The sequence below is a fragment of the Sylvia atricapilla genome, chromosome 6 (assembly GCF_009819655.1).
Source record: "Sylvia atricapilla isolate bSylAtr1 chromosome 6, bSylAtr1.pri, whole genome shotgun sequence".
In the NCBI taxonomy this organism is placed as follows: Eukaryota; Metazoa; Chordata; class Aves; order Passeriformes; family Sylviidae; genus Sylvia; species Sylvia atricapilla.
This window is the reverse complement of record NC_089145.1, coordinates 246,278-274,136: the sequence shown is the minus strand read 5'-3', so window position 1 is coordinate 274,136 and position 27,859 is coordinate 246,278. Positions and strand designations below refer to the sequence as shown.

Genomic DNA, 27,859 nt, shown 5'->3' with positions numbered 1-27,859 from the left:
TCCTGGTAGGTGTAATGGGAGAAGGGCGACGCGGGATCCCCTCGCCGGCGCAGCAGGTTCATCCGCGAGGAAGACCTGGAGAAGTTCGGGGACTGGACACCCAGGAGGCGGCCCAGATGTCCCAGCAAGGGAGTGGAGTGGTTGGCCTCCTCATTCTCCTTAATCTGCTCCAGGGGCTGGAACTCCATCTCTTCCTTCTGCATGCTGGGAAAAGCAAAGTGGACTGTTACACAGCCACAGAGGGAGGGATCTCCTGGAGAGGCTGGCAGCACTGGGAATGCTGCTGCCACTGGTAAGCCTCTTCCTGTATTGCTATTAGCCCTTCTAAACAGGGATACTCATCATACAGGTGAGTGAGGTAAAGAGGTTAGATTTATCCTCCTTGGACAATGTCAGCTGTTGTGGATGAGCCTAAAAGCTCCTCAAGTGTAGTGTCCTACACAAGACCTGATCCAGGTGTTGTAACACTTTGTCCCTGCACTCACCTGATATCAAAAGTGGAGCCCAGGAAGGATGGACGCTTGTACTCAGCAGTGGCTGCAGTGTAGGGTGGCTGGGGATCGGGCTCATTCCAGTACAGGTCCTTCTCCAGAATGGGTAAATCCTGGTGCATCTCATCCACTGCCATGAGGGAGACCTGCAGGGGACAGCACGAATGTCACAGGGAGTGAGCAGCCTTTTGTGTGCCTGTTCTCACAGGACAAATGAAGACAGAGCTGGAGGAAATGGTGCAGCACAGAAGCCAGGCAAGTGGCTGAGGTTGCTGTGGTTTCTGTCATTTGGGTTGTTTCTCACACAGGGATTTGTTTCATTGGAAGGAATACGGTGCTGAAGGAGATGAGGACAGAAGGGCAGGAGGTGTGGAGTCATTGCATGACAGAAAGCAGAGGAGGCAGTTTTAGATGGACAAAGGTAGGAAAGCAAGGAGGGGCAGGAATGACATGTCATTCAAAGGTGGCTGAGGCCTGAAACAAGCAGCCTGGATCCATCCCATGTGTCAGAGCACATGGACTGAAGCTGCAGTTGCCCTCTGTGTACAAAGATAGACCAGAAGCCCCAAATTCCCTGGTGTGGATTGAGGGGGGATCTCTGTCTAAGGATTGCAGGCAGGGAGGTGGGGGCAGAGGTGTTGCAGGAGAATTCAGTCACTGTCCTGCCTTGGTGTTCTTCAGGTGAAGCTCACCTGGTGTGTCTTCCCCCCCCCTTTACCTGCAGGTTCCTGTCGATGAGCCAGTTGGCCTCAAAGTCATCATCATCCTCCCCAAAAGGGTTGATGAGCTGCTCAGCCACCTGCATGTGGAGACACACAGCAAAGGCCACCATTGCCCGTTTCCCCACAGGGAGAAGTCAGGTCCTTTGAATTCCAGGCCCTGTTTTTCCTCCCAAAAAGGGAGTGGGTTAAAAGTGGAGGCATCCCAGGGGCTGGGAGATATTGAGATTTGTAATCTTCCCCCTGCCTACACAACCCTCCTGCAACTTAAGGAGCTCCTTAAGGACTAGTGCCTAGGAAAAGTGCAACTGGTGTCCAGAATAAGACAGCTGGAAAATTAGAGAGTCCTGGCAGTTCCCTCAGCCCCTCTTGGCTTCCTGTTCTTGCCCATAGATCAAAGAACACAGCTGGATTCCTGGTGAGCTCACACTGGGGAAAAACCCTTGGCTGGGTCAGATTCCGGCTCCAGCCATGTTTTCTTGGACTTACCTTTAACCAGCCAGCATAGAAGAAGAATTGCAAAAATGTAAAGACAGGCACAAAGAGATCCAGCTCATGGCCAGGATATGCTTTCTCTGGATCCAGGAATTGCCTCCCAATCAGACAGGCCAGGAAGAAGCTGTAAACAGCCACGGTCACCACCTGGGAAGGATGCCAAGGGACACACCAGGGCAGCGTGAGTTCCCAGCATCTCCCTTCAGTCCCACCCCACACAGCTCCAAAGCCAGGCTCTGTAGCTGGAAAGCCTTGGATTCGGTTCTGACAGGCTTTTTGCAGGAGGATGCATTTCCCTGCAGAAAGCTACAGATGTTCCCTTTTCCCCTCAGCTTTTACCCACGCTGTGTGCTGTCTCTGGAATGATACCTGTGCAGGTGTCACAGGCCAGTGGCAGCAGCAAGCACATGACATCCTGGATGGGCTGGAAGCTGTCTCATGGCTCAGTCCATGCTGGCAGGCTACTTCAAGTCTGGGAAGGGAACCCTGGCATTCCTATTTGCTCCTTCCTTCCTGTTCCTCATGCTGAGCTTTTATTAATATTTGCCTGCCTGGATTTCAGGCTATGCTGAGCTTTGTGCTTTTCCCTGTCACCACAGGACTGGAAACTTCTCCTTTTCAAGTTAAAAGTAACCAAGACTCTCACATGGTCCCCTGATGCAAACAAGGGGGTTCAAAACAGGAATATGCTTTCCAACGTGTTCCCCATTAACCTCTGGGGCTGTCAGAGCAGCTCCTGTTTCATGGTGAAGGGCATCCCTGTTATCTGAGCAGCTGGATTGTAGGAGACAAAGGAGCAGGGTGGTGCCAAAGTGTCTGCCTGGCCTGATAAACAGCTGAGTACATGCCTGGCACAACCTCCCCGGGATCTTGTCCGGGATCTGATCCCTGCAAGGTGGTGCAGGGAGTGCACCTCCGTGTTCCTGTGTTTTACATGGATCTGTGTGGATTTGTTACCCCTGGATAGAGGTTATTTCTGGAGAAATGAATGAGTCTGAGTTAGGGACAGGAGGCTGGGCTGGGGTGTGTGCTCAGGTACCAATGGAAGAGAGATGATGTGTGCAGGTGGGGATGAGGGATTCAGGAGTATCCTGCATTTTTCATGGCTGGGTCAGGTAAGAAGCACTTCTACAAAGACAGGCTGAGAGAGCTGGGGTTGTTCAGCCTGGAGATGAGAAGGTTTTGGGCAGGCTGTGGCCTTTCAGTACTTTAAAGGAGCTTACAGAAAGGAGGGACAGGGACTTTTTACACAGGCAGATAGTGACAGCACAGGGAACAATGGTTTTAAACTGATAAAGGGCAAGTTTAGATTAGATATGAAGAAGAAATTCTTTACTGAGGATGTGAGACCCTAGCATGGGTTTCCCAGAGAAGCTGTGGCTGCCCCATCCCTGGAAGTGCCCGTGGCCAGGTTGGACAGGGCTTGGCGCAGCCTTGTCTGGTGGAAGGTGTCCCTGGATGAACTTTAGGGTCCCTTCCAACCCAAACCATTCTGGGATTCCAGGTGTGGGTGTAAGTGGGGACATGCACAGGCAGTGGTGGAGCAATGGGTGTGAGGACTCCCTTCTCACCTGTGTGTAGACCAGGGGGATGCTGATCCAGTCGTATCCATAGAGTTTCCCACACTGGCTGCGCAAGGTGTTGAGCTCCTGCAGCGGGGAAAAGGGAATGACATGTTAGGATAACTTCCCATCTCCTTGCAGAGCCTCTCCAGCACCACTGTCCTCCATTGCTCCAGCCCTTTCCCTTCTGCTTAGACCTGCTCTGGAAGGGGGGCTCAGACTCAGCCTTGGATGAACTCCCTGCTGCCTGGGTGTCTTCCCCTGAGCCCAAGATCCCTTCCTAGCTCACTTCACAGCAGAGATTCTCCTCACAAAATGAGCAGCCAACAGGTGAGGCAAAGAATGCCCTCAGGGGCATCCATTTCTCTCTCCTGTCTATAGATAAATATCCCAGAGGGAGATTTCTCTCTCTGTGGGCAGATGAATCCTGCTCCAGGCAACAGAAACCATGTGACTTTCTCTGCACATGAATACCAAGAAGGATGGGCTGCTCCAGAGCCTTTCTGTGTGCAGCTGGGCAGAGATTGCTGCCAGGTCTTGCTTGTGGAGCATGCCTCGTTGCCCAAAACTGTCTAAGAGTTTTTAATGGCAAAATCTTGTACAGGACCTCAGTTGCTGGGGATGTTCTTGACCTCTCCTAGACTTCCAGATACATTCTTCCTTGTGGCTTTCCATCTGTATCCTATAAACCTCTGCTGGCATTGGCTGTTCTGGAATGTGTCAAGGACCTGCCTCACGGGTGCCTCCTGTTCCCCAGGCTCTCAAAGACCTGCCTGTCCCCTCTGTCACTCACGTTCAGGATGCCTTGGAGCAGCACACTGTCCCGGATCCTCCCGTCATTCCTCGCCTTCACGGCCAGGTTGGAGAACCACACGCACGGGATCCAAAACTTGTTATGGGGGGAATTCAAGCTCTCAAACTTCTTGTGCTCTTCTGGTGTCATGAGGCCTGGATGGGAAAGAGCAGATGGGAGAAGGGTGACATAGAGGGCAGAAGGAACTGATCTTGTCTGAAATTAAAACATCTGAATCTCAGGTGGATGCCTTGGCTCTCCCTAAAAAATCCCAGTAACAACTGAGAATTTGGGGAGACATGCAGAAAGACAAGTCTGCTTGTTAAAACATTGAGTCATGGCGGCGGGATAATGGGATTTCACTTTGGATATCTGCAGCACATCAGATCAGAGCCATCAGGGACGAAAATCACTGCTGAGAGTGCAGCTGCCTGCTGTCCATAGACACTTGTTGAGAGTGGGATAATTTGTGTCCCTAAAGTGGCTTTTCTTTTTAGGAGGCCAACAACATCCCATCTCTGTGGATTGCCAAGGGAACCTAGACAATGTGGGCAGACTGGGAACTGCTGCACCTTGAAGAGCATCTCCCCAGAAGATTCAGGGTGCCCAGCAGTTAAACTCAGAGACCCGGGGCTCGAATTCCCACTTGCCCTGAGGGAATAGCAGCACCCCATTTCCAAAGAGCCTTTCCCTGCCCCTAGAGGAGCAGCAAGGAGCAGTGCTGACCGGCCCTGACGACGTGCTCCATGCTGGGGAAGCGCTTGTAGACGGCGGTGCTGACGGAGCGCAGGATCAGCACGCTGACCAGGTTGCTGTAGCGCATCAGCGTGCGGCGCAGGAGCCTCCCGTACTCGTCCTCCCCATCCACGTTGCAGGACACCAGGTTCATGATCCGGTCTGGCCATGGGATGCTCTCGTACTGGGCCCACCAGCGGGACACCACCAGGGCCACATAGAAACCTGCAGGGGAGCTGAGAGAGTCAGGCGTCTGAAAACAGCTTCTTCCTCCCACTCTGTCTGCTCTCTGGGTGCAGCAATGTTCAGTCCTCCATGCTAAAAGGAGTCTGGATTTCCTACTTGTCTTCATAGAATCAGAGCACTTTAAGTTGGAAGGGACCTTAAAGATGATCTCATTCCAACCCCATGCTGTGGACAGGGACATCTTCCACTAGACCAAGTTGCTCAGAGCTCCACCCAGTGTGGCCTTGAAAACTTCCAGGGGTGAGGCAGCCACAAATTCCCTGGGCATATCTGGTGGCATTTGAAGCTTGCCCTCCTGTGCTGGGGAACACTCACAGCTGTGACAGAAAAGGATATATTCCACTTGAGGAGTTTAACAAAAAGCAGAGGGAGGGTCCTGCTCTGCCAGCAGAGCTCTGCTGAACCAAGAAGAAATGCTGTCCCATTCCCCTCCCTGCTGGATTCCAGACAGCTCCTTACCCAGCACGAAGGACACAGGGATTAACTCGGCGTAGCTGTTGCAGTACAGTGCCAGCTTCTCAAACATCAGCCTTTGGCTCTCACTGAGGATCAGCCTAAAAGGGACAAAGAAACAGTTCTCCCTCTCTCTCCTTTCTCCCCTCCCCTTCCCTCCTGGGAAGAGAGTCTGGCAAGTGCCTGTCCAGCAGGATCCCTGCCCTAATTCTGTGTTTCTCCCATGTCCTGCCCCAGGCCAGGCTGTGGGTGTGAAGTTGCTCACCTGTAGACAAGGCTGATGGTGAAGTAGAGCGAGATGAAGATCAGGAACTCGGAGTAGAGCAGTTTGTAGATGCTGCCTTTCCATTGGAGCAGGAGCTGGGAGAAGGTGCCCAGGCGGGCATCAGCCACGCGGTTGGTGTAGGTCACTGTCATCACAGCTCCTGTGCAGGCACAGGACAAGCAGGGCTTGGAGCTTGAGCAGGAGGAGGACACAGGGACATCCCAAGTGTCCCACCAGGCAAGATGGAAGGGAAGGAGAAAACAGAATGAGCTGAGATCAAAGGCTGGGTAAAATGGCAGCAGCACAGAGAAGAAGGAGGCAGTCTTTGGCAGGCAATTAATTTGATGAGTTTGTAATCTTTTCTCTGTCCTTGAGCCTTGGTCACTTGCTTATAGTGACCAAGGGATGTATTTTCTGGTGGTTCCATTTGTTTTTATTGTTTGATTTTTGTCAGCATTCAAGTGGGGCTGGAGAGGACAAAGCCCATCTTTACCACCCCCTCCTACAAAACACTTGTGGTAAGATTAATCTCAGGGTCACAAGATCCAAAGTTTATGCTTATCCCAGTAATTTTCTTAATATAGTTTTTGTTCCAAATATGTTTCTGTAAACCTACTTGCTGGGAAACTGATGGGAACAAAAAACAATAACAACAACCAACAACAACAACAACAAAAAAGAAAAAGGGAAGGGAAAAACCCCAGAAAGATTTTTTTTTGGGACTGATCCAGATGAAGGCATACCAGCAAGGATAGCTGTCTGCACTCTGCTAGTCCTAGTCCTGCAGGCAGAGCAGCCTTCCCTGTTGGAAATCAGTGGGATGGAGTTTGGCCAGGCTCACAGGGCCCAAGTTCCAGCAGCTCCACCTCCCCTCTCCTTCAGCCGTATGTTGCACAATAAATCACAGTGGCTGAAAAATAGGCATTCAGGCTCCTGAAATCCTCCCCAGATATGCAGCATCCCCATTTCACTTCTAGTCTAACTTGCATAAATAATTCTTTATAATCAATTAATAATCAGACTCATAGTTGCATAAACCTGAATTTATTTTAAAAACACCCCAACAAACAACAAGACACCAGTGTTATCCATGCCAGGCAGATTGGTGAATGATTTCTTGGGTTAGAAATAATTATCCAGTGTGAAACTATTGGTATTTCAGAATCCTAACATGTTAGCAGGCATTGCTATTTAACAGAGGTAATAATGTTGATTATGGGGCCTTGGGTTCTTCCCTGAATGATGAGGATGAAGAAGCACTTCAAGGGACAGTTCACACCCTGAAGCAGCTGAAGGCAGGTAAGTTTGGGCCTATGTTCCTCATTTGTTTCTCATTTAAACATCCTAGTGTAAGATTTACACTTAGGTGGGGACAACTTGGGGCCCAGTGAGCTGCTGCTGAGAAGAAAGCCAGCAGTCTGGATTTTTGGCTATTTCAACCAAGCACCATCTTTGTCACAAAGATGTCGTCAGACCCGATCTGGGTCTGGTGGTTTTGTCGCCAAACCCGATCTGGGTCTGGTGGTTTTGTCGTCAGACCCAATCTGGGTTTGGCTTTTTGGTGCTGCTCCTCCTTTGGGTTTCCCTGTCATAACCCTGAGTCCCTTCTTTAAGGGTAATAAAGAGGAGCAGAGCTGTCCCTGTCCCCAACTGCACAAATGCCCATTTCAGTAAATCCTCATGTCCATTCCATATGAGCACAGAACTGGGAAGAGTAGGTTTTAACTGCCCCAGAGGTTGCACACATAGGCTATGCAGAAGAGAAAAACATGCCCAAAGCCCCATGCATTTTTGGGGCCCCCTTGCACAAAGCTGCATCTTTTCTCTGGGCTTTAGCGCTCGAAAGCGCTCAGGGAGATTCTTCGTTGCGTAATTCAGATTCCCTTTTTTACCAAAGAAGGAAAACTCCAGCTCTTGTCAATGTAAGTAATGGATGTCGCCCACCTCTACTCCGTTCTGCTCCCATGTGGGATATGGGGCTTTTCCCAGTGCTTTTCCCTCCAGCCCTGAATGGTTAAGGCACCTCCCTGCCCACCTGCCAGCCTGTGCTGGGCTGCCCTGGGATGTCACTGGGCAGCTGGCACATTCCATTTGTGGCTGAGGTCCGTGGTGGGAGGTGGCTCGCTGCCACACCGGAGTCGGGATGGGCAGGAAGAGCCCACCCAGAGAGCTGCTGCCTGTCACTGCCTGCATCCCCTGCTCATCCCTCTGCACTAACCAACACACCTGGAAGTCGACTGACCTGGAATTCAGTTGTGGGAGCCCACAGCAAGGAAGATTCTGGGACATCAGGTGCATCACCCACTGCAAACAGACCCGAGCAGGTATCGCAAAGATGGACAAAAAGCAGAGAGAGCAGAGGGATGGAGCCAGAGGAGGTCACGGATAGGCAGGAACATGGATCTCTGCAGGAGAGAGTGACCCTCCTGCTGCTGTTAGGAGGACCAGATACTCACAGTCATGGGCTCCTGAGCCGTGCTGGAGGCTGGGGAGGTTTGGTCCTGCACGTGTCCCCGCTGGGTCCTTTGTGGCCCGGGCCACCGCCCGCCTCCTCGTGCCCCCTTGGCTCATAGGGGGATTCGACCTGCCCCACACGGTGTGCTAAGGAGCCTGAGACCCACTTGGGAGCTGCAGCCGGTCACTTGATGCTGTAATCCCTCCTCATTACAAAAGAGACTCTGTTGTCTTTTGCCCTGTTCCCTCCTAATCTTCTGAGTAAGCCCTGCGTGTTTATAGAGGCGGATGGAGGAGGGGGAGGCAGGGCTGGCTGCTCTGCTGCTGCTAACTCCTGGCACAGCCATGGTGGCTGCCAGAAGAGAGGCATTTTTCCTCTAATTCTTTCCTGTTTGGTCCCTCTCTCTGTGTCACAATCTTACAGGAACCCCAGGAGATTATGCAGGGCTGGAATTTTCCACCAAGGCTGTAAAACGTGGCACGCTTGGGGGCTGCCCTCTCTTCCCTAGGTCAGTGAAACACCTGGTCCATGCTCTGCCTGGTTCTCACAGGATGTTTCCCTATCATCCCTCACTCTCCCTGGATGAGTTTGCCACCTCTTCTAGCTGTGGTTTGGACGCTGGGGATTTCCACTCTGCCACCGGCTCTCTGAGACTTTCCATGTGTTCACTTTCTTTTGCTCTTGTTTTTCCAGTAGTGCTTGAGAGCTGTCACTGTGATTCCTTGCACGACATCCTGGGAAACATTGGTCCTTGCCTTCCCTCAAACTTCCACCAAGCCAGGGGACTCTTTCTCTCTGTCTTTCCAGGGTCCTTAGTCCCTTTTCTGCTCCTGCTCCTTCCCAATTGTGACCATCCTTCTCTTCCACCATCTCCTCAATGCCTCTGGTCAGGTCTTTAGGACATTCCCCTTCCATGAGGCTCTGAATAAAATCTCTTCTTAATGAACTGGTCTTCCATCGTTTAGGCATCTGTGGGACACTGTGGAGAGGGAGCACAGGTTTGATCCTTGCAGGTAAGAGCAGCTGGAGACCAGGATCCTGTAATAACCAACTTTCTCTTGTGCTTAGTCTTTGACACTTGCTTAACATCATAGTTGGGATCAATTTGTTCCCAGTTGTAGTTTTCTCCTTCTTGGCTGATCCTTGACATGGGGAGTGGGTTGTTTCACTGCTCCTCTGGAGCAGATGCTGCCTGGCATCTGCCTGATGTGGGATTTCTGGTGCAGTCCTGGGAATTGCTGCCAGTGGCATAGTTTAAACCGTGGGATTCAGTGCTCTGTGAAGGAAGATGAGAGTAGGGGGTCCCTCTCTGAAGGGAATGTGGTCCACTTCCAGGGATGGAATTAGTGAACAGGAGGCTGAGATGGATCTTGAGGGTCTTAGTGGCTGAACTCTCATCCCCACCCACGGCAGGGAGACCAAAATGCTTCAGGTGAGACATTTCCTGCAGCTGTCGGGAGCAGTTGGGCTGCTCCTGGGGACATGAAACAACCCCCTGAGTGTCCTGCTGTTTGTGGAGGGATGTGCTGGCATCTGGGGGCCTCTGCTGCCCTCCTCTGAGAGCAGCTCTGCTGGCAGCTCCTGTGCTCCACAGCTGCCCTTGGGACAGCAGGAACTATGTGTGGAATTTAATATTTTAAAGTAAATAACTGAGGGGCTACCAGCGTGGCAGAGCTGCTTGGATCTCTTTCCACATCCCTCATGGCCTCAGACCCTGAGGAAGAGGATGGTCTGAAAGCCTGCCTGGCTCAGCAGAGGAGGAAGCAAAGAGGTGCTGACAACCATCCTCAGAGCCCTGGAATCATAATTTTCTCCATGCTAAAGATGTAGAGATCGAATTGCTGTGCTGGGAGTGGAATCCCTGTTTTGGGAATGCCAAAGGGCCACTCTCAATGCTGAGTTAGCAGCAGCTGCCTGGGAAAGGCACAGTGCCCTCCTTACTCTCTCCCAGAGAATAGTAAGTGTTTTTAAGGACAGCAAGTCCCAAAGCTTGGTGAAATCCCTTTTTCTATTCCAGCTTCAGTGCTGGGATAGACACAGAGGCAGCTGGCATCAGAGGTGTCTCTCCAAATGACATTCTTCCTTGGAATCTGATATAATTTTAAAGAAATTGATGTGAGAAGTGTCTGGGGAGATGCTGTTTTTCATAGATAGCATTTATTCAGAGGTTTGAGCTGGACAGAAATGTTTGAAGAGGGTGCAGTCACCCTGCAGTGTTTTTGTGAGGACCCCAGGCTTGTTCTCCTTATGCTGCAGAATTCCTCACTAATTCTGTGCCACTCTGGGCTGCCCCGAGAACTGGGGGTGCCTGTCCCTGTGCCAAGCTCTATCTGACCCTTTGCATTTTGCTTTTAGGGGCTTGGATGGTGACAAGTCTCTCATTTTCCCTCTGATGTTGCACAGTGTACAGCATGAAAATGAGGGAGGGGTCCTTAGTGGGGTCCCTCTTCTCTTGCCTTAGGAATCGTGGTGGGGATTAGGTGCCAAAGGGACGTTCAAATGTGCTGGTGCTGGAAATCAGAGACCCCAGCAGAGCCTTGCTGCAGCCTTGGCAGCCAGCAGAGCAAATGTGGCACATCTGAGGAGCCAGCCAGGAGGGGGTGGATGGAGCCTGGAGTTTTAGGCTCCTCGTTCTCCTTTCCGTGGCAATAACATCCGGTTTGAGTTTGCGGGGTAAGGGGTGTCAGCAGGTCAGATCCTGCTTTCCAAACTCAAAGATAATCCCTGTTCTTTCTTCCCTTCCTAGCCTCTGCCTTTTTCCTCTCCTCCCTTCTTCCCCCTTTCCATTCCCTTTTCTTTTCTCCTTTTCTTTCTTGTAGTTTCCCTTCCTTTTATTTCCCCCTTCTCCCTTTTCCTTTCCTTTCCTGCTTCTCTTCTGGGAAGAAGCGGGGAGCACATGCCACTCTCCCCCTTGTGATAAGTTACTTTTTCAAGTGGCTGGAATTCAGCATCTCCAGCACATCCCTCTCAGATCTTCCTGTCAGCACTATCAGTTCTCTTCCTTCCTGCCTTTGTTGGCTCCTGGAAGCACTTCTGCCTTTCTAATCTGAGGACCTTCTGTCGCTGCTGGCCAAGCCCTGGGAGTTAATAATTACAAAGACTAATTACTTCAAGTGCTGCTTTGCAGAGCTGAAGATCTTTCACCTCCTCCCAAAAGTTCTCTGAAGATAGCAAAGGTTGCAGCCAGAGACACAAACATCCCGGCCACTCCGTTCCCAGACTTCAGAGCATGGGCTTGGCCCGTGCAGTCCCCATGGATCCCAGCAATGAGGCAGGGCACGGCTGGAGGTGACACAGACAGGAGATGCTGGGACAGAGAACTGCTCCCTGTGTGGCATCCACAGTAAAAATCCTGCAGTGGACACGAGGATCACCATGTCTGACTCTCCTGCCTCTGGCACTGGGTCTGTCCCAGGGGCAGAGGATGGACAAGCTGAGAGCAGGCAGGGAGCTGTGTGTGAAGGCTCCAAAGGCTTACGGCTGCCTGCAGGGAAGCCTGGGGCAACGGCAAGGTAGGATGTGATGGGAAACGTCCTCTGAGGGCAGGAGCAGTCTTTGGCTCAAAATTCCAGTGCTGTCAATCCACAGGGGGCAGTGGGATCCGCTGTGGGACAGAGGTGACAGCAGGAATGGTTTGCCTGGTGGGGTCCGAGCCCAGTGCTCCCCTTGAAGTATAAAACCCCCGGACAATCAGCAGCCCTTTTCCCCCCATCCTTCCATCTTCCCGCATTTACATCCCAGGTTTCCCCTCTGTATTTGGCTTTGGTAGCGGGGGGCTGGAGGGAAGCAGAGGTTCACCAGTGAGCCCACAGGGAGCCCGGAGCGGGGCCGTGGCAGGAGAGAGGAGCCCCGCTGGAGCTGCCCCGTCCTGAAGGGCTGACCCCGCGGAAGGGACCCACGCTGCGGCACTGCGTGAGGAGCTCTTTGGAGAAGGAGGATTTCTCCCACGGGAGGAACCCCACGCTGGAGCAGGGGCGGAGTGTGAGGCATCCTCCTCTTGAGGAAGCAGAGGCAGCAGCCCCCGTTCCCCATGCCGCTGGCGCGAAGGAGGCGGGCGAAGCCAGGAGCGCCTCCGAGGCGGGGACGAGCAGCGGAGCGGAGGGACGGCTGTCGGGCATTTCCTTTTCGCTGCTCGCTGCCCCGCACCGTGCTGAGAGGTGACAAACCCCGCTAATCGCCGGCCGCAGCCGCTCCGCCCGCACAGCGCCCCGCACAGCGCCCCTCAGCGCCCGGCGGCCCTCAGGGCGCAGCCGCGGCCGCGTCACGTGGGCGGCGGGGCCGGGCTGTGGGGGCGCGGGCACGGCGGCGGGGGCGCGGGCACGGCGGCGGGGGCGCGGGCACGGCTCTGGTCCCGCCGGGCACCGATCCTGCTCCGGCTCTGAGCCCGCCGGGCACCGACCCTGCTCCGCCTCTGATCCCGCCGGGCACCGACCCTGCTCCGCCTCTGATCCCGCCGGGCACGGCTCTGGTCCCGCCGGGCACCGACCCTGCTCCGGCTCTGATCCCGCCGGGCACGGCTCTGGTCCCGCCGGGCACCGACCCTGCTCCAGCTCTGAACCCGCCGGGCACCGACCCTGCTCCAGCTCCTCCGGCCACGGCTCCCGCTCCGGCTTCTCCGGGCTCGTCCCTGCTTCTGGCTCCGGCGTCTCCCCCGGGCACGGCCCCCGCTCCCGGTGCGGCTGTCCCGGCCATGGGGCTGGCGGCGGGCGCGGCCCCGCCGTGAGCAGCGGCAGCAGCAGCGGGACCCAGCGATGTTGCGGGGGTAGGTGCGGGTCTGCACGGGGAAGGAGTGGCGTCCGTGTGCCGGGGCTCTGTGTCTCCGCAGAATCCTGGGACGGTTTGCGTTGGAAGGGCTCTTAGAGTTCCTGCCGCGGGCGGGGACACCTTCCACCAGAGCGGGTTGCTCCAAGCCTTGTCCAGCCTGGTGTGGGCGCTTCCAGGGATGGGGCAGCTATGGCTTCTCTGGGAAAGCCATTCCATCACCCTCGCAGGGAAGAAGTTGCGTGGAAGCCAAGTAAGGAGATGGAATAGGGGAGCAGCAGCATCCCCAGACACGGGACTTGGCGTTTCATTGCTAAAGCAAAGACAAGAAGCACCAATGTGTGTTCTGCTACAATAGAATAACATAAAAATATTATAAATCACTGCCAGATGCTTGGCCAAACAGCTGAGGGATGATGCTGGGCGCACATGGGATGATGAGGCACTCTGGGCCGATGCTGGTCCATGGTGGTGCAGGTCAAGCATCCATCCCGATGGGGAAGGAAAAGTCAGGCTCTGCTCCCAAACCTGCGGCTAAGAGCTGAACCTGGAGAGAGCCAGAGGCTGCTTGCACGGGAAACAGCCCCGTCGGACCAGCGCTCCAGGAAACGTGTGGGGCCCGCTGGAAAAAGTGCAGATCTTGCACATTTTTTTGCTTTTTCTACAGAAAACAACTGTAGAAGGTTGTGGGGTGCTGGGGCTTTGTTGTCTTTTTTTGTGTGTAGGTTTGCATTTCTTGTGTCAGTGCATGACACTTAGGATATGATCCATTTTTCCTGGAAAGGCAGATAGCTAGCAGTCAGCAAGAGAGGGAGTGTTTGTGGTGGTCCTTTGGTCTGTGGGATTGGATTTCAGAGCCCCACCTGGACACTGAGCAGAATCCAGCATAGCGAAGGCTTCCACAGGGATTCTGTTTGCATGACATGGAGAAAGAATGAGCTATTCCATCATAGATGGTTTTCCAGGATATGTTTTTTGGCATTACAGTGTGTGGGTGGGACTGTTTAATTCCTTCATATCCTCCAGTTTTCTTCCGTAGTGTGTGGAAATACGCTGAAATATCTGTCTCCCGAGGCAACTTTCAGCTGAGAATTAGAGAGTCATAAAGGAACAACATTATTCTTTCTTCCTGTGGGTTAGATTAAGTGTATCAGTAGACTGATACACTTAAAAAAAAGGGACAGAAATGTCCCTTTTCCTTGCTGCTTCTCTTATTAATTATTTTTACTCTCTGTGCTCTGCTTTGCTTGCTCCTTTCTGATGTGATTCCTTCCCAGTGTTCAGAGAGTTCTCCACATGTGTTTTTCCACATGCTTTCCTATGATACCTGAGCTGATTTAGCTGGGAGCTGCTGCTTTGTTCCCTCTTTGGAAGATGTCTGTGGACAGCTGTTGGTCTTGGACAGCTTGAGGGGCACAGAAGGGGAGAAATTAGAGTGGAAAAGGTGATAGGACACTCTGGGACTGAGGAGATAAGCCCAGCCTGTGTGGAGTCAGAGTAAGGGAAGGAGCATGGCCTGGCTGGAATGCAGGAGAGGAAAACACTGAGGTGGGGCAAAGGGAAGAGGAAAACGTGAACCTGAGCAAAAAGAGGTGATGGCTTCTCTGCAGGAGGAGGTGGTGGGCAAGGAGTAGTGTCCAGGAGTGTGGGAGGAGGCGCACAAAGAGAAGGTCACCAGAGCTCAGCCAGGGCCCTGGCTTGTGAGCCAGAGATAAGCAGCAGCAGGTTAATCTGCAGGGCAGTGTCTGTGTCTGGGCAGGATAGAAAACCTCCACATGGGGAAGGCTTGGGCATGCTGCCCCTGCCTTCAGATGGAGGGAGATTCCGTGGGGAGAGGTCAGTGAGGAAGAGGAGAAATGCAAACACTGCAGTGACAGCAGTGTCCTGCATGCAGGCACTCAAATGATGGCTTCCATTCCTGAAACTTCTCCAGCATCTCTGTTAATCTGAGAGTTGACAGAGCCCTACTGAGCACTGAGGTGCAGTGTCCTGGGTGACTCTTCTGGTTTCTTCTTTCTAACACATCTCTGCTTGCCAGCCGCTGAACCTAAAAAATAGGGCTTTGACCCAGCTTGGGGAAAATACATTGGTTTAGACAGCTCTGTGGAGGCTTTCAGTGGGAAATAGGTGGGAAAATAGGTTAAAATCTGTTAAGAATAGATTTTTTTTTTCTTTCTGAAGCAGGTGCAGGGGGTAGAGGAGAGCTGGATTGGACTGTGGAGGGGATTGGAGTCTTTACAGTAGAAATTGGAAAGCTGTATTCCTTTTTTTGCTACTTCAGTAGGGGAAGTCTGACCTTAGGTCTGCTGGGTGTATCCTGGAATCTTAAAAATCCATCTGCAGGACATTTGTCTTGGGCAGCAGGTGAGAATAGGATCCCTGGAGGAGATGTCCTTAGTTCTCCTGCCTTACCCTGAGTTAATAAGGCATAGGGATTCCATAGGGATGCAGGGCAAAGGAATAGGTGTAGCTTTTGCTGCCCAAATTCTTCCCCATCACCCTCCCTGCCTCATTCCCTGTGCCTGGGGCTGGATGTGTTGTGAGTGCTGGAGGAAGGCTCTGGATCATTTCCCTGTGCTGTTTACCCACAGCCAGGTCAGTTTTGAGGAAGAGAGCCAGAATCCACCTGCTGTGGGACACTGGAAGCCCCTGATGCCATCCAAAGGCGACAAGGAGGAGGCAGAGAGTGGATGCCAGGATGCTGGAGGTGTGCAGGAACCGCAGTCCACGGAGCAGCTCAACGTGTCCCGGCTGCGCAGCTCCTCGGTGGAGATCCGGGAAAAGGGCTCGGAGTTCCTGAGGGATGAGCTGCACAAAGCACAGAAGGTGAGCTCCTGGGGAGGGTGGCACGGGTTGGAGCAGAGGGGGCTTTCGTAGAGGTGGTGTCAGGAATCTTGGGTCTGGGATCAGGTGCTGTGGTGAGGAGGAAGGGCTGTGATTGATTGGGATGGGGCAGGGCATTCCTATCCCTCTCCATTTCCTCTACAGGAGCTGAAGCTCAAGGACAAAGAATGTGAGAGATTGTCAAAAGTCAGGGAACAGCTGGAGCAGGAACTGGAGGAGTTAACAGCCAGCCTGTTTGAGGTACCACCCTCTTCCTTTTCCCATCATTTCTTAACCTAAGCTTACATCCAGCTCCTTTAAAACAGGCTTTCCCTCGATTTCTAGCCATCTCCTCCCACAATTTCCTCCTCTCCCCTGTTGTTCTTTCCCATTTGCAGAAGCAGAGCTGGCCAGTGCTGCAGGTGGAGCCTTTACCTGGATTTCTTTCCCATTCTAGCAGCTGTGGGGTGGCATAAAGAGCACAGTAGTTAGGGTTCCAAAATGTGGGAATGCCTGGAGCTGGAGCCAAGCACAGCTCTCCGTCCCTCTCCATGCCTGCTCTGTAGTGTGGGCAGCTGCTGTGTAATAGAGACATGATTCCCTGGCTCATCCCAGCCCTTGCTGGGGGTGAGACCATGCTGGATGTCCTCATCCACCCGGCTTCAGTGAGTGTCCAGAAGGCCTGTTGGTTGTTGGCTTGGTTTTGTTTCGGTGGTTTTTTTCTGTTGTAATGTGATTCTTGCCAAGCTGTATCCTGGCAAAATCCCATTCACCAGCCACTCTAATGTCTGGATAATGAGGAAAGCCAGAGCCCATCTGTGCCCTTGAAACACAGGGCTGTGAGAGCCAAGGGAGCACCCGCCTCCCAAAATTTTGGCTGCCTGAGCACAGTGTGATCTCGGAGATCATGTAGCCAAAGGCTGTCCCCTTCCTTTCTTTGGTGGTCTTGGCCGGATGTTGCTTCCAGATTTCAGGGAGGCCCTGGCTGGGCTTCATCCTGTCCTCTCTTCCTGTGGGAGAAGCTTCTAAGCTATTTTCTACATTTGGTCCCCACCTGAGCTCCAGGTCCTGCTGTGTCACAGCCGTGCCTGGGGCAGTGGGGACCAGCTACTCCAAAAGGGAAGTGGGAGCAAAGTGCAATGGCAAGGCAGGCAGGAGCAATGCCCTCACTAAATGTGGAGCAGCGAGTCTGGATCAGGATCAGAGCCACAAGCAGCAGTCAGGGCCAGGAATCAGGAATCAGTGCAGGGATCACCCAGCAAGGCTGCAGTGACTGCAGGAACCAGGCTGAGGTGAGGTTGGAGTCGCAGAGATGTTGGAATAGGGGCAGGCACAGCTGTGGTGTGGACACAGGTGGGTTCTAATGTTAAAGCAGTTCCCAAGGGCAAAGAAAGGCAGGTCCTTGCTTCTGGCATTCTTCTCAGCAGCCACTATCAGCGAGAGATGACCTTGGCTGGCTAAACTCCTTATCCTGGCCAGCTACAGTCCTGGAAAGGGGATGCACTCCAGGCTCTGGCACTGGGAGTCTTCTCTGGGAAATTGTGAGGGAAGGCTCTGCACAGCTGAGGAACAGACCCCCTGGATGTGGCTGGGATGTCTGTCCCCTTGCCTGGAACATGTGATGTGGCAGATGTGTGACCTGCCTTGTTGGCTGTGTGAGCTGGGGTGCAGCAGGTGGATTAAAACTCTCTCTGGTGCAGGAAGCCCACAAGATGGTGAGAGAAGCCAACACCAAACAGGCTGCAGCAGAGAAACAGCTCAGGGAGGCCCGGGGCAAGGTGAGTGAGTGACTTTCATTTTTGGGGTTGGTGTGGTGGCATCTCTGCCCAGCCTGGCCACAGGGCTGTTTGCTGCCTGAGCAGAGTGAAGGGCAGTTTCATCTCTCTGAGATGCTCTGGTCCCTTTCCAGCAGATACTTGAGTGAGAGGGAAAAGGCCTCACAGACATCCTTACAGTCTCCTGTTGATCCAATGCTCATTTGGGAAATGGATCCACAGAGAAATAATGAGTTTAATTGTCAATGCTCTGGGATGGAAGGATAGAGCAGGGACCCAGGGAGTTGGAATTTCCTGACACAGCTGCACCACAGGCTTGCTCAAATGGCTCCATCTTGAGGAGAGAGAAATTTCTGGGGAGTTACTGGTTGTGAAAAGAGCCTGGGGCAAAAGGGGTGGATTCCCAAACAGCTGCTGTTTAAAATTCTGAGTGATGGTGGCACTGGGAGGATGGGAAGAGGCATCATGGCTGGGCTTGTAGCTGCTTCCCTGTGGTTCCAATGTTTGATGGAGTGCAGCAAACTGGAGCCCAGCAGGTGCTGAGGGAGACTCTCGCTCGTGTCCCCAGATTGACATGCTGCAGGCAGAGGTGACAGCCCTGAAGACGCTGGTGATCACATCCACACCGTCCTCCCCCAACCGGGAGCTGCACCCTCAGCTGCAGAGCCCTTCCAAAGCTGGCTTCAGGAAGGGCCACGGGCGGAACAAGAGCACCAGCAGTGCCATGGTGTCAGCTGCCAGCCAGAGCGTGGCTCCAGAGCCTGTCAGCCGGGAATGCAAAGAGGTGGGTCAGGGACATCCGCCGCATCGCCTCGGAGCCGCCGCTCGGGGAGCTCCGGGCTCAGCCTTTCACAGAGCTCTGTGGTCTCACTGGGCAGCTGTTGGTGCCTTGTTCCCTAAATTTGTGCTGAGGCAGGTGCTGGAGGGTTTCTTTTTGTGGGGATTTCCTCTTTGTCGGGACAGGAAGCAGCTGAGGGATCACTGAGGGGCAGATCCGGGGGGTGCTGATATCGAGAGCTGCTGAGCAGAAGCCAGTTCCACTAGCCAGATGTGGACACAGCTGTCCTAGGAAGCAAATAGGAGGCACTTGGTCAGGAAGAAAGAAACTGAAGAAGAACGTGGTGGGGGAATATGTCTCACTAGTGATTTTTTGGGAGCTGCAGCCTGTGTTGTGAAGAATTGTTGCGGGAACACAAAGGCTTGTTAAAGATTTCGATCTGTTATTTCTTCATGGTGGCAACTTCCACAGGGTGCATTTCTCCTGGGGTTTCAAATTTCAGAGCTCAGCCTCCAGTGTGCCCAGTGTAATGTATCAAGGATGGGATGGATTTTTGTCTCTCAGAATCCTTATGTGAGAGGTGATAAAAGGGAACCAGAGAGTTGGTGCTCTATGGGAAAGATCTTAAATTGAGCCTAAAAGTGGTTCCCCTTTTTGTACCTCAAGCTGAAGTCTAAAGACGTGGCTTGTGGCCCTGTGGTGCCTTGAGGACCATGCTCAGTTCCTGCAGGGGAGAACTTGAGCCTTTCTCTGTATCTCATGGTTTTTACCTCCCTCTTTGCCTGTCTCTCTGAACCTCTTCGTTCACTGTCTTGTCTCTCCCTCTGCCCTCCAAGTCTGGTTTCCCTGCTCTTCTCTCCCTGCTCCTTTGCATCCTCCCTGGGAAGGCTATCCACATCACCTATGAGCCAGGCTGGCAGGCCTTGGGAGCAGATGCTTCCTCCTCCTCCTCCTCACGGCAGGTAACCAACCTCTGGGAACGGGTGGGACCCACCTGCCTGTCACGCTTCCAGTCTTTCACTTCAGCTTCCTTTTGTGCTGATCTCCTTTTTTTTTTTTTTTTCTTTCATTTTGTCTTTCTCCATTTTTTTTTCCCCATCTTGCGGCTCTGAAGCTGTTGCTGGTCCCAGGTGAGCAGTCTCCATGGCACAGAGGGGATGTGCTGGAATCTGGACTTTTCCAGCTACATTCACTCATATTCTTTGTGTTGCTCAGCTTACTTTTATTTTTTCTTTTCAGAAGCTTTTGTTGGGCTTGTAGGAGCTGCTCTGTCAGTCATGTTGGTGCTTTGCCCAGTGATCCATCTGGGATTTAAATGCCAGATCCTACAGAGTCTCCTATTGCTGCTCCCATCATTCCTGCCATGGGTTGAGCGTGCACTTCATCAATTCAGTGGTTGTGTGGTGGCTTTCCTGCAGCCACAGGAAAGAGGAAAATGGCACAGAGAGGTGCCTGTAGGCTTCTGGTGCACACAGCCCCGGGTGGCTGTGCGCTCTGACACAGAACTGCTGCTGGGTGGGAAATGAGAGATCCTTGGAGCCAGGCAGCTTCCCTCAGATACTTCCATGATGTCTGAGCCTCTCCAGATGCCAGAGCAGATGTTTCATGGGTTTCCTGCATAGTGACAGGTACCTTCTGATATGGTATTCCTCCCTCTTCCCCCTCCCCTTGGACATTCACTGCAGGTCGACTCCATTTTATTTGCTGAGTTCCAGGCCTGGAAGGAATCTCCAACTTTGGATAAATCCTGCTCCTTCCTGGACAGAATTTACCGGGAAGATGTAGGACCTTGTCTGGACTTCACCAAGCAGGAGGTGAGTGCTGGAAAAGCAGGAGCAGCTGCCAGCTCTGGAGTGTTCCCTTCCTGGAATTCATTCCCGCTCTCCTGTGTTTTGCTGCAGCTGTCGGAGCTGGTGCGAGTGGCTGTGGAACAGAACACCCTCACCATCGAGCCAGTGGCTTCCCAGACTGTCCCTGTGGGGAAGGTGGCAGCAGAGGAGTGTGGTGGCCCCAAGTAAGGACTGTGTCTCTCTGCCTTGTCCCCTCCTTGCTGCTGGTTTGTCCCCTGTCATAGAGTGGTGTGACAGGCAGCTTGGGGCCACCTCACACTAGCAGGAGTGATGTGATATTCCAGACAAAGAGGAGGGATTTTATTCAGATATTAAATTTCAGTCCTTTCTTACCTTCCAAGGTGTCCCTGTGACAGAAGGGATGTGCAGGTTTCCTACCGCTCTCCTGCAAATTATTCCCCAAACAACCCATCCTGTGTTTATCCTTACCAGTTTCCTTTTGATTTTTTTAAAATTTTATGTTTTTGTCTTCACAGTGGCTTCCGGTCACAAATCCTAACGTAAGTGAAATATTTATTGTTCAGCCAGTGATCAAAGGTCTCTGGAGCATTAACAAGTCACTAACTCAGCGCCATGTGGCAGCTTGGAGGCTTTTGCTGAGCTGACCTAACTCTTTAACCCTGTTTAAGTTCCACCCAGGCAGGGTGGGAAGGAACTTCTTTGCAATAAAAGACCCAAAAGGACTTTGTTCCCTTCTTTCCCAGATGCAAAACACTGATTTTTATGGCAGTTTTGGTTAGTTTGGTTGTGATAGCTGTGGTTTTACACCAAGTGGTACCAATCAAGCAAGAGTCACTCTTTTGCAGGATGTTGCAATGCTCAAACGTGTGGCTCCTTACAGGTATCTTGTTTACCAAGGTTTTGGTCATCCTGCACCTCCTGGGAATTTTATCTCCTCAAGCTGTGTTAATACCTGGTCAATGATTACTTCTCCTTGCATCAGGACACTTGAAACCCGTGCTTCCACTCTTGGCTAATGTTTGCCTTGGGAGCAGTGGAAAACAAGCCCAGGGACAAGCTCAGGAGCTCTCTGAGACATTTGTTCCCCTCTGCTGTCACCTCCTGTGGCCCCCCAAAGAAGTTTTTTTGCAGTTTGGGAGTGATGTTCCTCTTCCTGCCGAGTCCCTGAGGAACGTGGTGATAACTGTGCACTAGACAATTCTGCTTTATTGCTTAAAGTGGTGATGCGATGAGCTGCCTTGCAGATAGCAGGAGAAAAGGGAGGGAAATAAAGGAATGCTGCACCCCTTGCTGATGATTGTCTGGAAAAGGCTGTTTTCACCCTCTGAAATCTCAAAATTGGGAAGCCAAGCTCCTTTCCTGTCTGCCCAAGGAGAGGCTGACTTGTTTTGAGTTCTTGGTATGTGCAAATCCTGCTCAAATGCTGGATTTACCTGTTTTGAGGGCAGCTTTGGTGCCCAGCCAGCATGTTCACATCTCACCCAGGAAAGCTGATGCACCTGAGCCTGCCCTGGAACGTGGGGGACATGTGCAGAGACCAGGGGACACTGGCTGTGCTCTGCTCCAGCCTCACCTCCTTAATATTTCCTGTAGTTCCCTCTGGGGCTGTGTTTCAGGGGGAAGGTGCTGTCACCTAAAGTCTCCTCAGCTTGCTATTTGTGGAACATTTCCAGGAGGAAAAGAATATCAGCCAAGGGTTGGTTTTATTTTTTCCTTTTTCACGTTGCCTGACCCAGGAGTGGCTTGTGTTCTCTCACTTCCATCTCTCCAGGTGGCTGAAATGCTGGATCTGTGCTGTGCCACTGGATTGCTGAAGTGCTTTTCCCTTTTCCTGCAGGAAATGTGCTCTGAGTGGCCTGCCCAGGACCTGTAAGCACCGGATCATGTTGGGGGATTCTGGGAGTTACTACTACATCTCCCCTTCCTGCAGGGCCAGGGTGAGTCCTTCCTTCACCTCCCCAGGGTGCCATGACCTTCCAAAATCATTCCATGCCCTGCCGTGGGTGAGTTCCTGAGTGTCAGCCCTGGAACTGAGGGAAAACGGTGGGATTTGAGGTTGTTCCTGAGGTTGAGGTGGCTCTTAGCTGGTGATGATTAGGGAGCAGATCCAGCTCTTCCTTCTGCTTTCAGGTACCCTTCAGTGTGTTCACTTTCCGTGATTTCATTCAGTACAGAGCTTTGATTGTTTGGCTTTATTGTTATTATTTAATTCCCCTTTGTAAAACACAATAATTTTCTGCTCTTCAGAGGCTGTTGCTGTTCCAGTCAGATCCGTGCCTGGCTGTGGGAACAAACTGTCCTTTCCGTGGAGGGGAGGGAGAAGGTGGATCATTTGTTAGTGTTGCTGTTGAGGTTCTTGTTCAGTGGAGGATTTTAGACGTTAATTCTTTCCCAAGCTGCATTTTTGAAGAGCTGATCCCACAAAAAGTTGTTTTTTGTGCACAGGTTTGACTCGTTTTTGTTACTTGCACCAAAGTAATGTCTCAAATCTTTGTTCCTTTCTCCCCTACCCCTTTCCTTCTGTCGTGCAGATCACAGCAGTGTGCAACTTCTTCACCTACATCCGCTATATCCAGCAAGGCCTGGTGAGGCAGGATGGTAAGAGCTGGCTCCAGTGGGATGCTTTCTGTGGAGGCAACTGGGAGGAGCTGTTTGGAGTGACAGGAGTGGGGGTGTCTTTGAGAAGCAGATAAAAGACAGAAGAAAGCATGAGGGGAGGAGTGGAGCATCTGTTCCTTGCATGTCAGCTTCCTGGGAGCTTTGCTCTGGGGTGGAGCTGGGAAGGGGTGACCTGGTGGGCCTGTCCTGCTTCCCTCCCCTTTGGGAATTCTGGGGGCACAGCAGAGCAGGAGCTGGTGGCCAGCTGTGCCCTCCTTACTGATTTTTTTGGTGTTTTTTTTCCCCTTCTCTGCCCCCGTTGTGCTTTGCAGTGGAGCTGATGTACTGGGAGGTCATGCGGCTCCGGAGGGAGATGTCTCTGGCCAAACTTGGATTTTATCCCAGCGAGATGTAAGCAGAGCCCTGAGCGAGGAAGGAAACTGCTCCTGGAGGAAGGGCTTGGAGTGCAGTGCCTGTCCTGCTCCCTCCCACCTTCCCTCTGCCTGGAGCGAGGAGCACGAGGCACACGTTCCACCTTCAGCTGTCCCGCTCCTCCAAGTGTGACTGGGATGCAGCTGCCACGCTGCCCCTGGAGCTGGGCTGGCCCTGGCTGCTCCAGGATGGCCATCCATGGACTCTGGTGTCTCCTATATGCAGTGTATATCCACTTTTTAAAAAACCTTTTGTTTTTATATGCAGCCTGCTTTGGCATAACCCAAGGGCAGGCCCGTGCAGGGTGGGAATTCTGGACCTTCCTTGTGAGCCAGCCTGTCAGGACAGACGCTGGCTGTCTGTTCCACTTGTTTATTTGGGATGGAGGGTGCTGTCCCCAAGGTCCTGCTGACCACAGCAGCCCTGAAAATGCCAGCAGAGCACAATAATCTTGAACAGTTTGTTTCCAAGTACTTCCTTGTTCCTTTTCAAGGAGCCTGTGAGAGAAGCTTGTTGCCAGCAGAGTCACAAAGAGGGATTTGTTCCTGTTTTTAGCTGGATGTTTGGCACTGGGTTATGCAGGCTAGGGAATGGCTGGAGCTGTGCACCTGGGGCCTCCAGCAGAAGAGGGGGAGCAGGGAAATTCCCTGACTCCCAGCTGGCTGCAGGATGGTTTCCCCCTGGACTAGGGAATCTGCTGCAGTTGTCAGAGGCAGATGCAGGACCCTGTGACAGTCCCTGGTGTGACGTCCCCTGTGATGCTCCTAAACACAAACCTCACCCACAAACGAGCTGGAGCTGTTCCTGCTCCAGAGGGAGCTTTGGGCAGTCCTGTTCCCACTCTCCAGGCAGAAGCCATGTTCCCAGGTTGGGCTCTTTGTGTCTCCAGGAGGAGCGTGCCCAGGCTGGGCAGTCCCAAAGCCCAGAGATTCCTTCCCAGTGTTACACCAGACCTGGAGATGCCTGTCCACTGGGAATCACAACTTTTCCTGGGCTGCCATTCTCTGGTGAGGGAACCTGAGACCTCTTTGTGTGCACATGAGGGAACATGACTGAGGTTCCTGTCTGCCCCAGAATGCGCTGGGAGGAAGGAATGTCACTGGAGCTGTAGGAATGCACAGGCCTGACACATCCTGAGCTCAGACCCAGGTGTATTAAAGCCATGATAGTATTTTGTAGCTAATTTAGCCTTTTTTAAAGTGACTCTGGAATCAGCTCAACCACTCTGGGGTTTTCACTTCTGACAGGGTTGTCACCCTGTCCCTCTGCCACCCTCAGCGCCGTAATTCCATCACCTCCTGAAGGATGCTATAGTAGGAACTGGATTTTTCTTCCAGTGAGCTGCTGGATTTTGTCTAGGGGAGAGAGGAATAACCCAGCTTTGGTTTCCCCAGCTGTCATCTCAGCTCAGGTGAATTCCACCCCTGGAATTTCTCCCTGCATGTCTTCCCCTGTCCTTTTGATCTCTCTCCATGTCTTCCTGTGCCATAAGCTGCTACACTGCACAAACGTTGCAGCATTGGGAATGAGATGATCTCTCTGACTAGGAGATCTTTTCGTCTGTGGGGTATTTTTTCCCTCTCAATGTCACGTTGAAAAGCACTTTGAGACAGAAGGAACTGGAGCAATGCTTTGTCTGGGGTTGTGTTGCATTTCGAATGAAGCAGAGAGAACAATTGGTGGAGGAAAATGAAGTCACTCCGTTAGCTGCGGGATGGTTGCACCCTGCTCTTTCATAAAGGAAAATAAACATTTGCTATTAACCTCTACAAGCCTGGTTGGAGCTGGAGGATTGGGGTGCTTGGGGTGCGAGAGGAAAGCCTGCAGGATGGGGTTTGGGATGCTTTCATTCATCAGAGCAGGTACCTGTTCTTCCTGAGGGAAGCTGAGGCTTCTCCTGCTCGGTTGTGTCTCCTTTAATTTGCTGACTTGAAGCACTGCACGGATGCTGGGTTATTGGAGGATCTTCCTCTTTCCTGCTCAGTCTCCCCCTTCTCTCAGCAGGCAGAGGTTTTGGGTCGCTCTGGTTTCACTAAAAAACCGCTTGCTCTCCTCCCTGCGAGGCTCTGCACATTTCCATGGAAGATCTCATCCCCTCTGGGAGATGACAGTGGGAGAGCTGTGTACAGAAAGGGATTTAATTTCATTTTCTATTAAGCCGCGCAAGGATCTGGTTGTGCAGCACAGTCAGACAGCCACGAGAGGGCAGAGGCAGCCCAGGCAGGAGTGTCCTCCCTCCCTCCTTGCCTCCCTGTCTTCCCTTGGGAGAATGGAGCATCTCCAGGTCCCACCTGCTTCTGACCCTCCCTGCAGCCTCTTGACAGGACATTCCTGCAGATTCCCTGCGTTGCTGGGAAAGGGAATTGGGCAGCTGGAGAGTGGAAAGGAAAGGAAAGGAAGGATTTGGATTTCTGTAAGGGATGGTCAGGTGAGAGACTGGGAATGTTTTGCTGTGTCTGGGTCTTTCGGTGTAATGTCAGCAGGGATTGCTGTCAGACACTTTGCTGTGACACTGGCTTCTAAACTTCTAATGTGTGAGAAGACATCATGTCCTCTATTCCCAACCTTTTCCACCAGAACTTTCCTACTGTTTTACCCCTCATCAATAAACCAGAGTTTGAGTAGAGTTTCTGGATCCTCTGGTACCTCCTGCAATCTTCTGTGCATCTATTTGCTCCCACAAAGGGTCTGCCAACCTGTCCTGGGTCAAAATAAACAGCTTCAAAGGGATGAGAGTTCAAAAATCTGCTTTAATAGATGTGTTTGACTTGTTTGATTTTGTTTTCATCCCTGTTTCCCTCGAGTTTGGGAGAGAAAAGGGATATATGGATATTTGGATGATGGTGGAGGCTAGTGTTGTGCACAATGAGGTACTTCTAAGCATTTGGATGTTGGTATTTGAGAAACTGGGATTTAGACCAGAGAGATTTGGCTGCTCCTGGCAGTTCCCTGTGTCTGCTGGCTGTGTCCTTCCCCTGCCTGTGGAATTGCTCCAGGTTTGCTCAGGGCTGTAAATCAAGCTGTTTTTGCACAGCCGGTCAGGCTGTCCCCACACGCCCACGGAGATGGATTCTTCCTGTTCCCAGGAACCAACAAATGAAAGATTTTTTTTTTTAATTATTATTTGCTCCAGGTGCAATCAAGGAAAAGAGAGAAGATAAGCAGCTGGGCTCAGAAAAGTCAGAACTTTCCAAGCTTTCCTGACTTTTGTGTAGGATGAATCCATCAAAGCAGTGAGGATCCCTGCGGAACAGGCAACACTGGGCCAGCCATGGGGAAATTCCAGTCATTTCGGACATTCAGGGAACGTGGCCCTGCCAGGAAAAAGTCAGATGTCCTGGCAGAGCTCTCAGTGTGCACGTGGCACCCGGGGCTGGGGCTGGCCAGCTCTGCCAAGGCAGCCCATTCTTAATAGGAGCAAATCCCTGTGGTGCCACCAGTGCTGGGAGCCAAGAGGTCGAATTTGCTGTTTATCATGTCAATATTCTCATGTTTGTTCAAGGCTCACTGGGCTGAGCTGGAAGGTCGACCTTAGCCAGGCTGAGAAGGCAGCTGGACTTTGTGCTGGTTTATATAACTTCCAGAGAATGTTTCCCCTCCTTTGGGAGTGCATTAGGAGGGAAAGGGAATGTAGAGAGAATGAGGCTCGACCTAGTTGTGGGCTGGATGTGAGGGGAAGAAGGGAAAATGGCTTTGAGTGGCCTTAAGATGAAGGAGGGTGGATTTGGATGAGATATGGGGAAGAAATCCTTCCCTGTGAGGGTGCTGAAGCCCTGGCACAGGTTGCCCAGAGAAGCTGTGGCTGCCCCTGAGTCCCTGGGAGTGTTTCAGGCCAGGTGGGATGGGGCTTGGAGCAGCCTGGGATAGTGCAAGGTGTCCCTGCCCGTGGCAGGGCTTTGGAATGGGATGAGCTTTGAGATGCCTCCCAGCCCAAACCGTTCTGGGATTCTGTAATAAATGTGAGCTGCCAGGGGTGTCCTGGCTCAGGAGGTGAGATAGCACTGGCTGGAGTGATGGAGCAGAGGGACAGCAGGGAAAGTTTAGGAAGGAAAAGGTACTCTTTAGCTTTTGTTTGTCTTAATCTTGAAATTATTCCCCTTGTAGGAGAAAACATGAGCTGCATGGGTTGCAGCTGAGTTGCTGGTACAAATCTGGTTACTTACAAGTGACTCCAGGGATGGAAAAACCATTGTGCAGGAGTAGAAGTCCCAGAACAGCTCCCATGGGACTGTGCCAGAGAGGGGAGCTGGGAGAAGGAAGCTGAAGGTGTTCCCCAGCAAGCTTTGCAGTGTAAACCCCAGCACTTAGGCTGTGCTGCTCACAGAGCTTCCAGGGATGTCCATGTGGGCACAGAGAACATCCTGAGCTTTTAACTCTGCTAATGCTTCCAGTTTCTGCTCCCTCTCTGGTTCTGGGGCTGCAGGCTCCCCTCTGGCAGATGTAGCCATGGAATTGGCTCAAGGACAGCTCCCTGCCCTTAATTCCCCTGGCTCGCTGTGCTAATTCTGCTGTGTTAATCACCTTAGAGTCAATTTAAGGTGCTTCACGCCAGTGGACACTTAGGTGGGTCACAGCTCAGTGACACCTTTGCTCTTTCTGCATTAGCACTGGACAGAGGTGACTTGTCCCTTGCCTTTGGTGACCTTCACCTCTGTTGGGCCACCAGT

General features: G+C 52.3%; 2 protein-coding genes across 13 annotated transcripts in view; one reads left to right on the top strand and one right to left on the bottom strand.

Moving 5' to 3' along the window:
• The first annotated feature begins 9 nt into the window (after window positions 1-9).
• RAB3IL1 (RAB3A interacting protein like 1) overlaps window positions 10-27,859 on the top strand; it is a 40,042-nt gene continuing 12,192 nt past the window's right edge. For 7 of the 12 annotated variants that reach the window (XM_066320311.1, XM_066320314.1, XM_066320312.1 and 4 more), the window contains exons 1-11: window positions 10-292; window positions 15,567-15,801; window positions 15,964-16,059; window positions 17,499-17,576; window positions 18,142-18,357; window positions 20,037-20,165; window positions 20,253-20,365; window positions 20,678-20,701; window positions 22,000-22,099; window positions 22,694-22,760; window positions 23,093-23,171. In XM_066320311.1, the coding sequence (XP_066176408.1) occupies window positions 15-292; window positions 15,567-15,801; window positions 15,964-16,059; window positions 17,499-17,576; window positions 18,142-18,357; window positions 20,037-20,165; window positions 20,253-20,365; window positions 20,678-20,701; window positions 22,000-22,099; window positions 22,694-22,760; window positions 23,093-23,171 (1,415 nt within the window). In that variant the 5' untranslated portion in view covers window positions 10-14. Of the gene's footprint in view, window positions 293-12,841; window positions 12,977-15,566; window positions 15,802-15,963; window positions 16,060-17,498; window positions 17,577-18,141; window positions 18,358-20,036; window positions 20,166-20,252; window positions 20,366-20,677; window positions 20,702-21,999; window positions 22,100-22,693; window positions 22,761-23,092; window positions 24,965-27,859 lie in introns of those variants that run through there. The other 5 variants (XM_066320320.1, XM_066320319.1, XM_066320318.1 and 2 more) reach the window with 4 other exon arrangements.
• LOC136362061 (bestrophin-1-like) lies at window positions 291-7,049 on the bottom strand. Its single transcript, XM_066320328.1, has 9 exons — window positions 6,421-7,049; window positions 5,760-6,386; window positions 5,501-5,595; window positions 4,787-5,020; window positions 4,061-4,215; window positions 3,277-3,354; window positions 1,700-1,852; window positions 1,210-1,290; window positions 291-637 (listed from the first exon to the last, which is right to left on the bottom strand). Exons 2-9 carry the CDS (start codon window positions 5,909-5,911, stop codon window positions 482-484), a joined length of 1,104 nt encoding a protein of 367 aa, XP_066176425.1. The 5' UTR covers window positions 5,912-6,386; window positions 6,421-7,049; the 3' UTR covers window positions 291-481.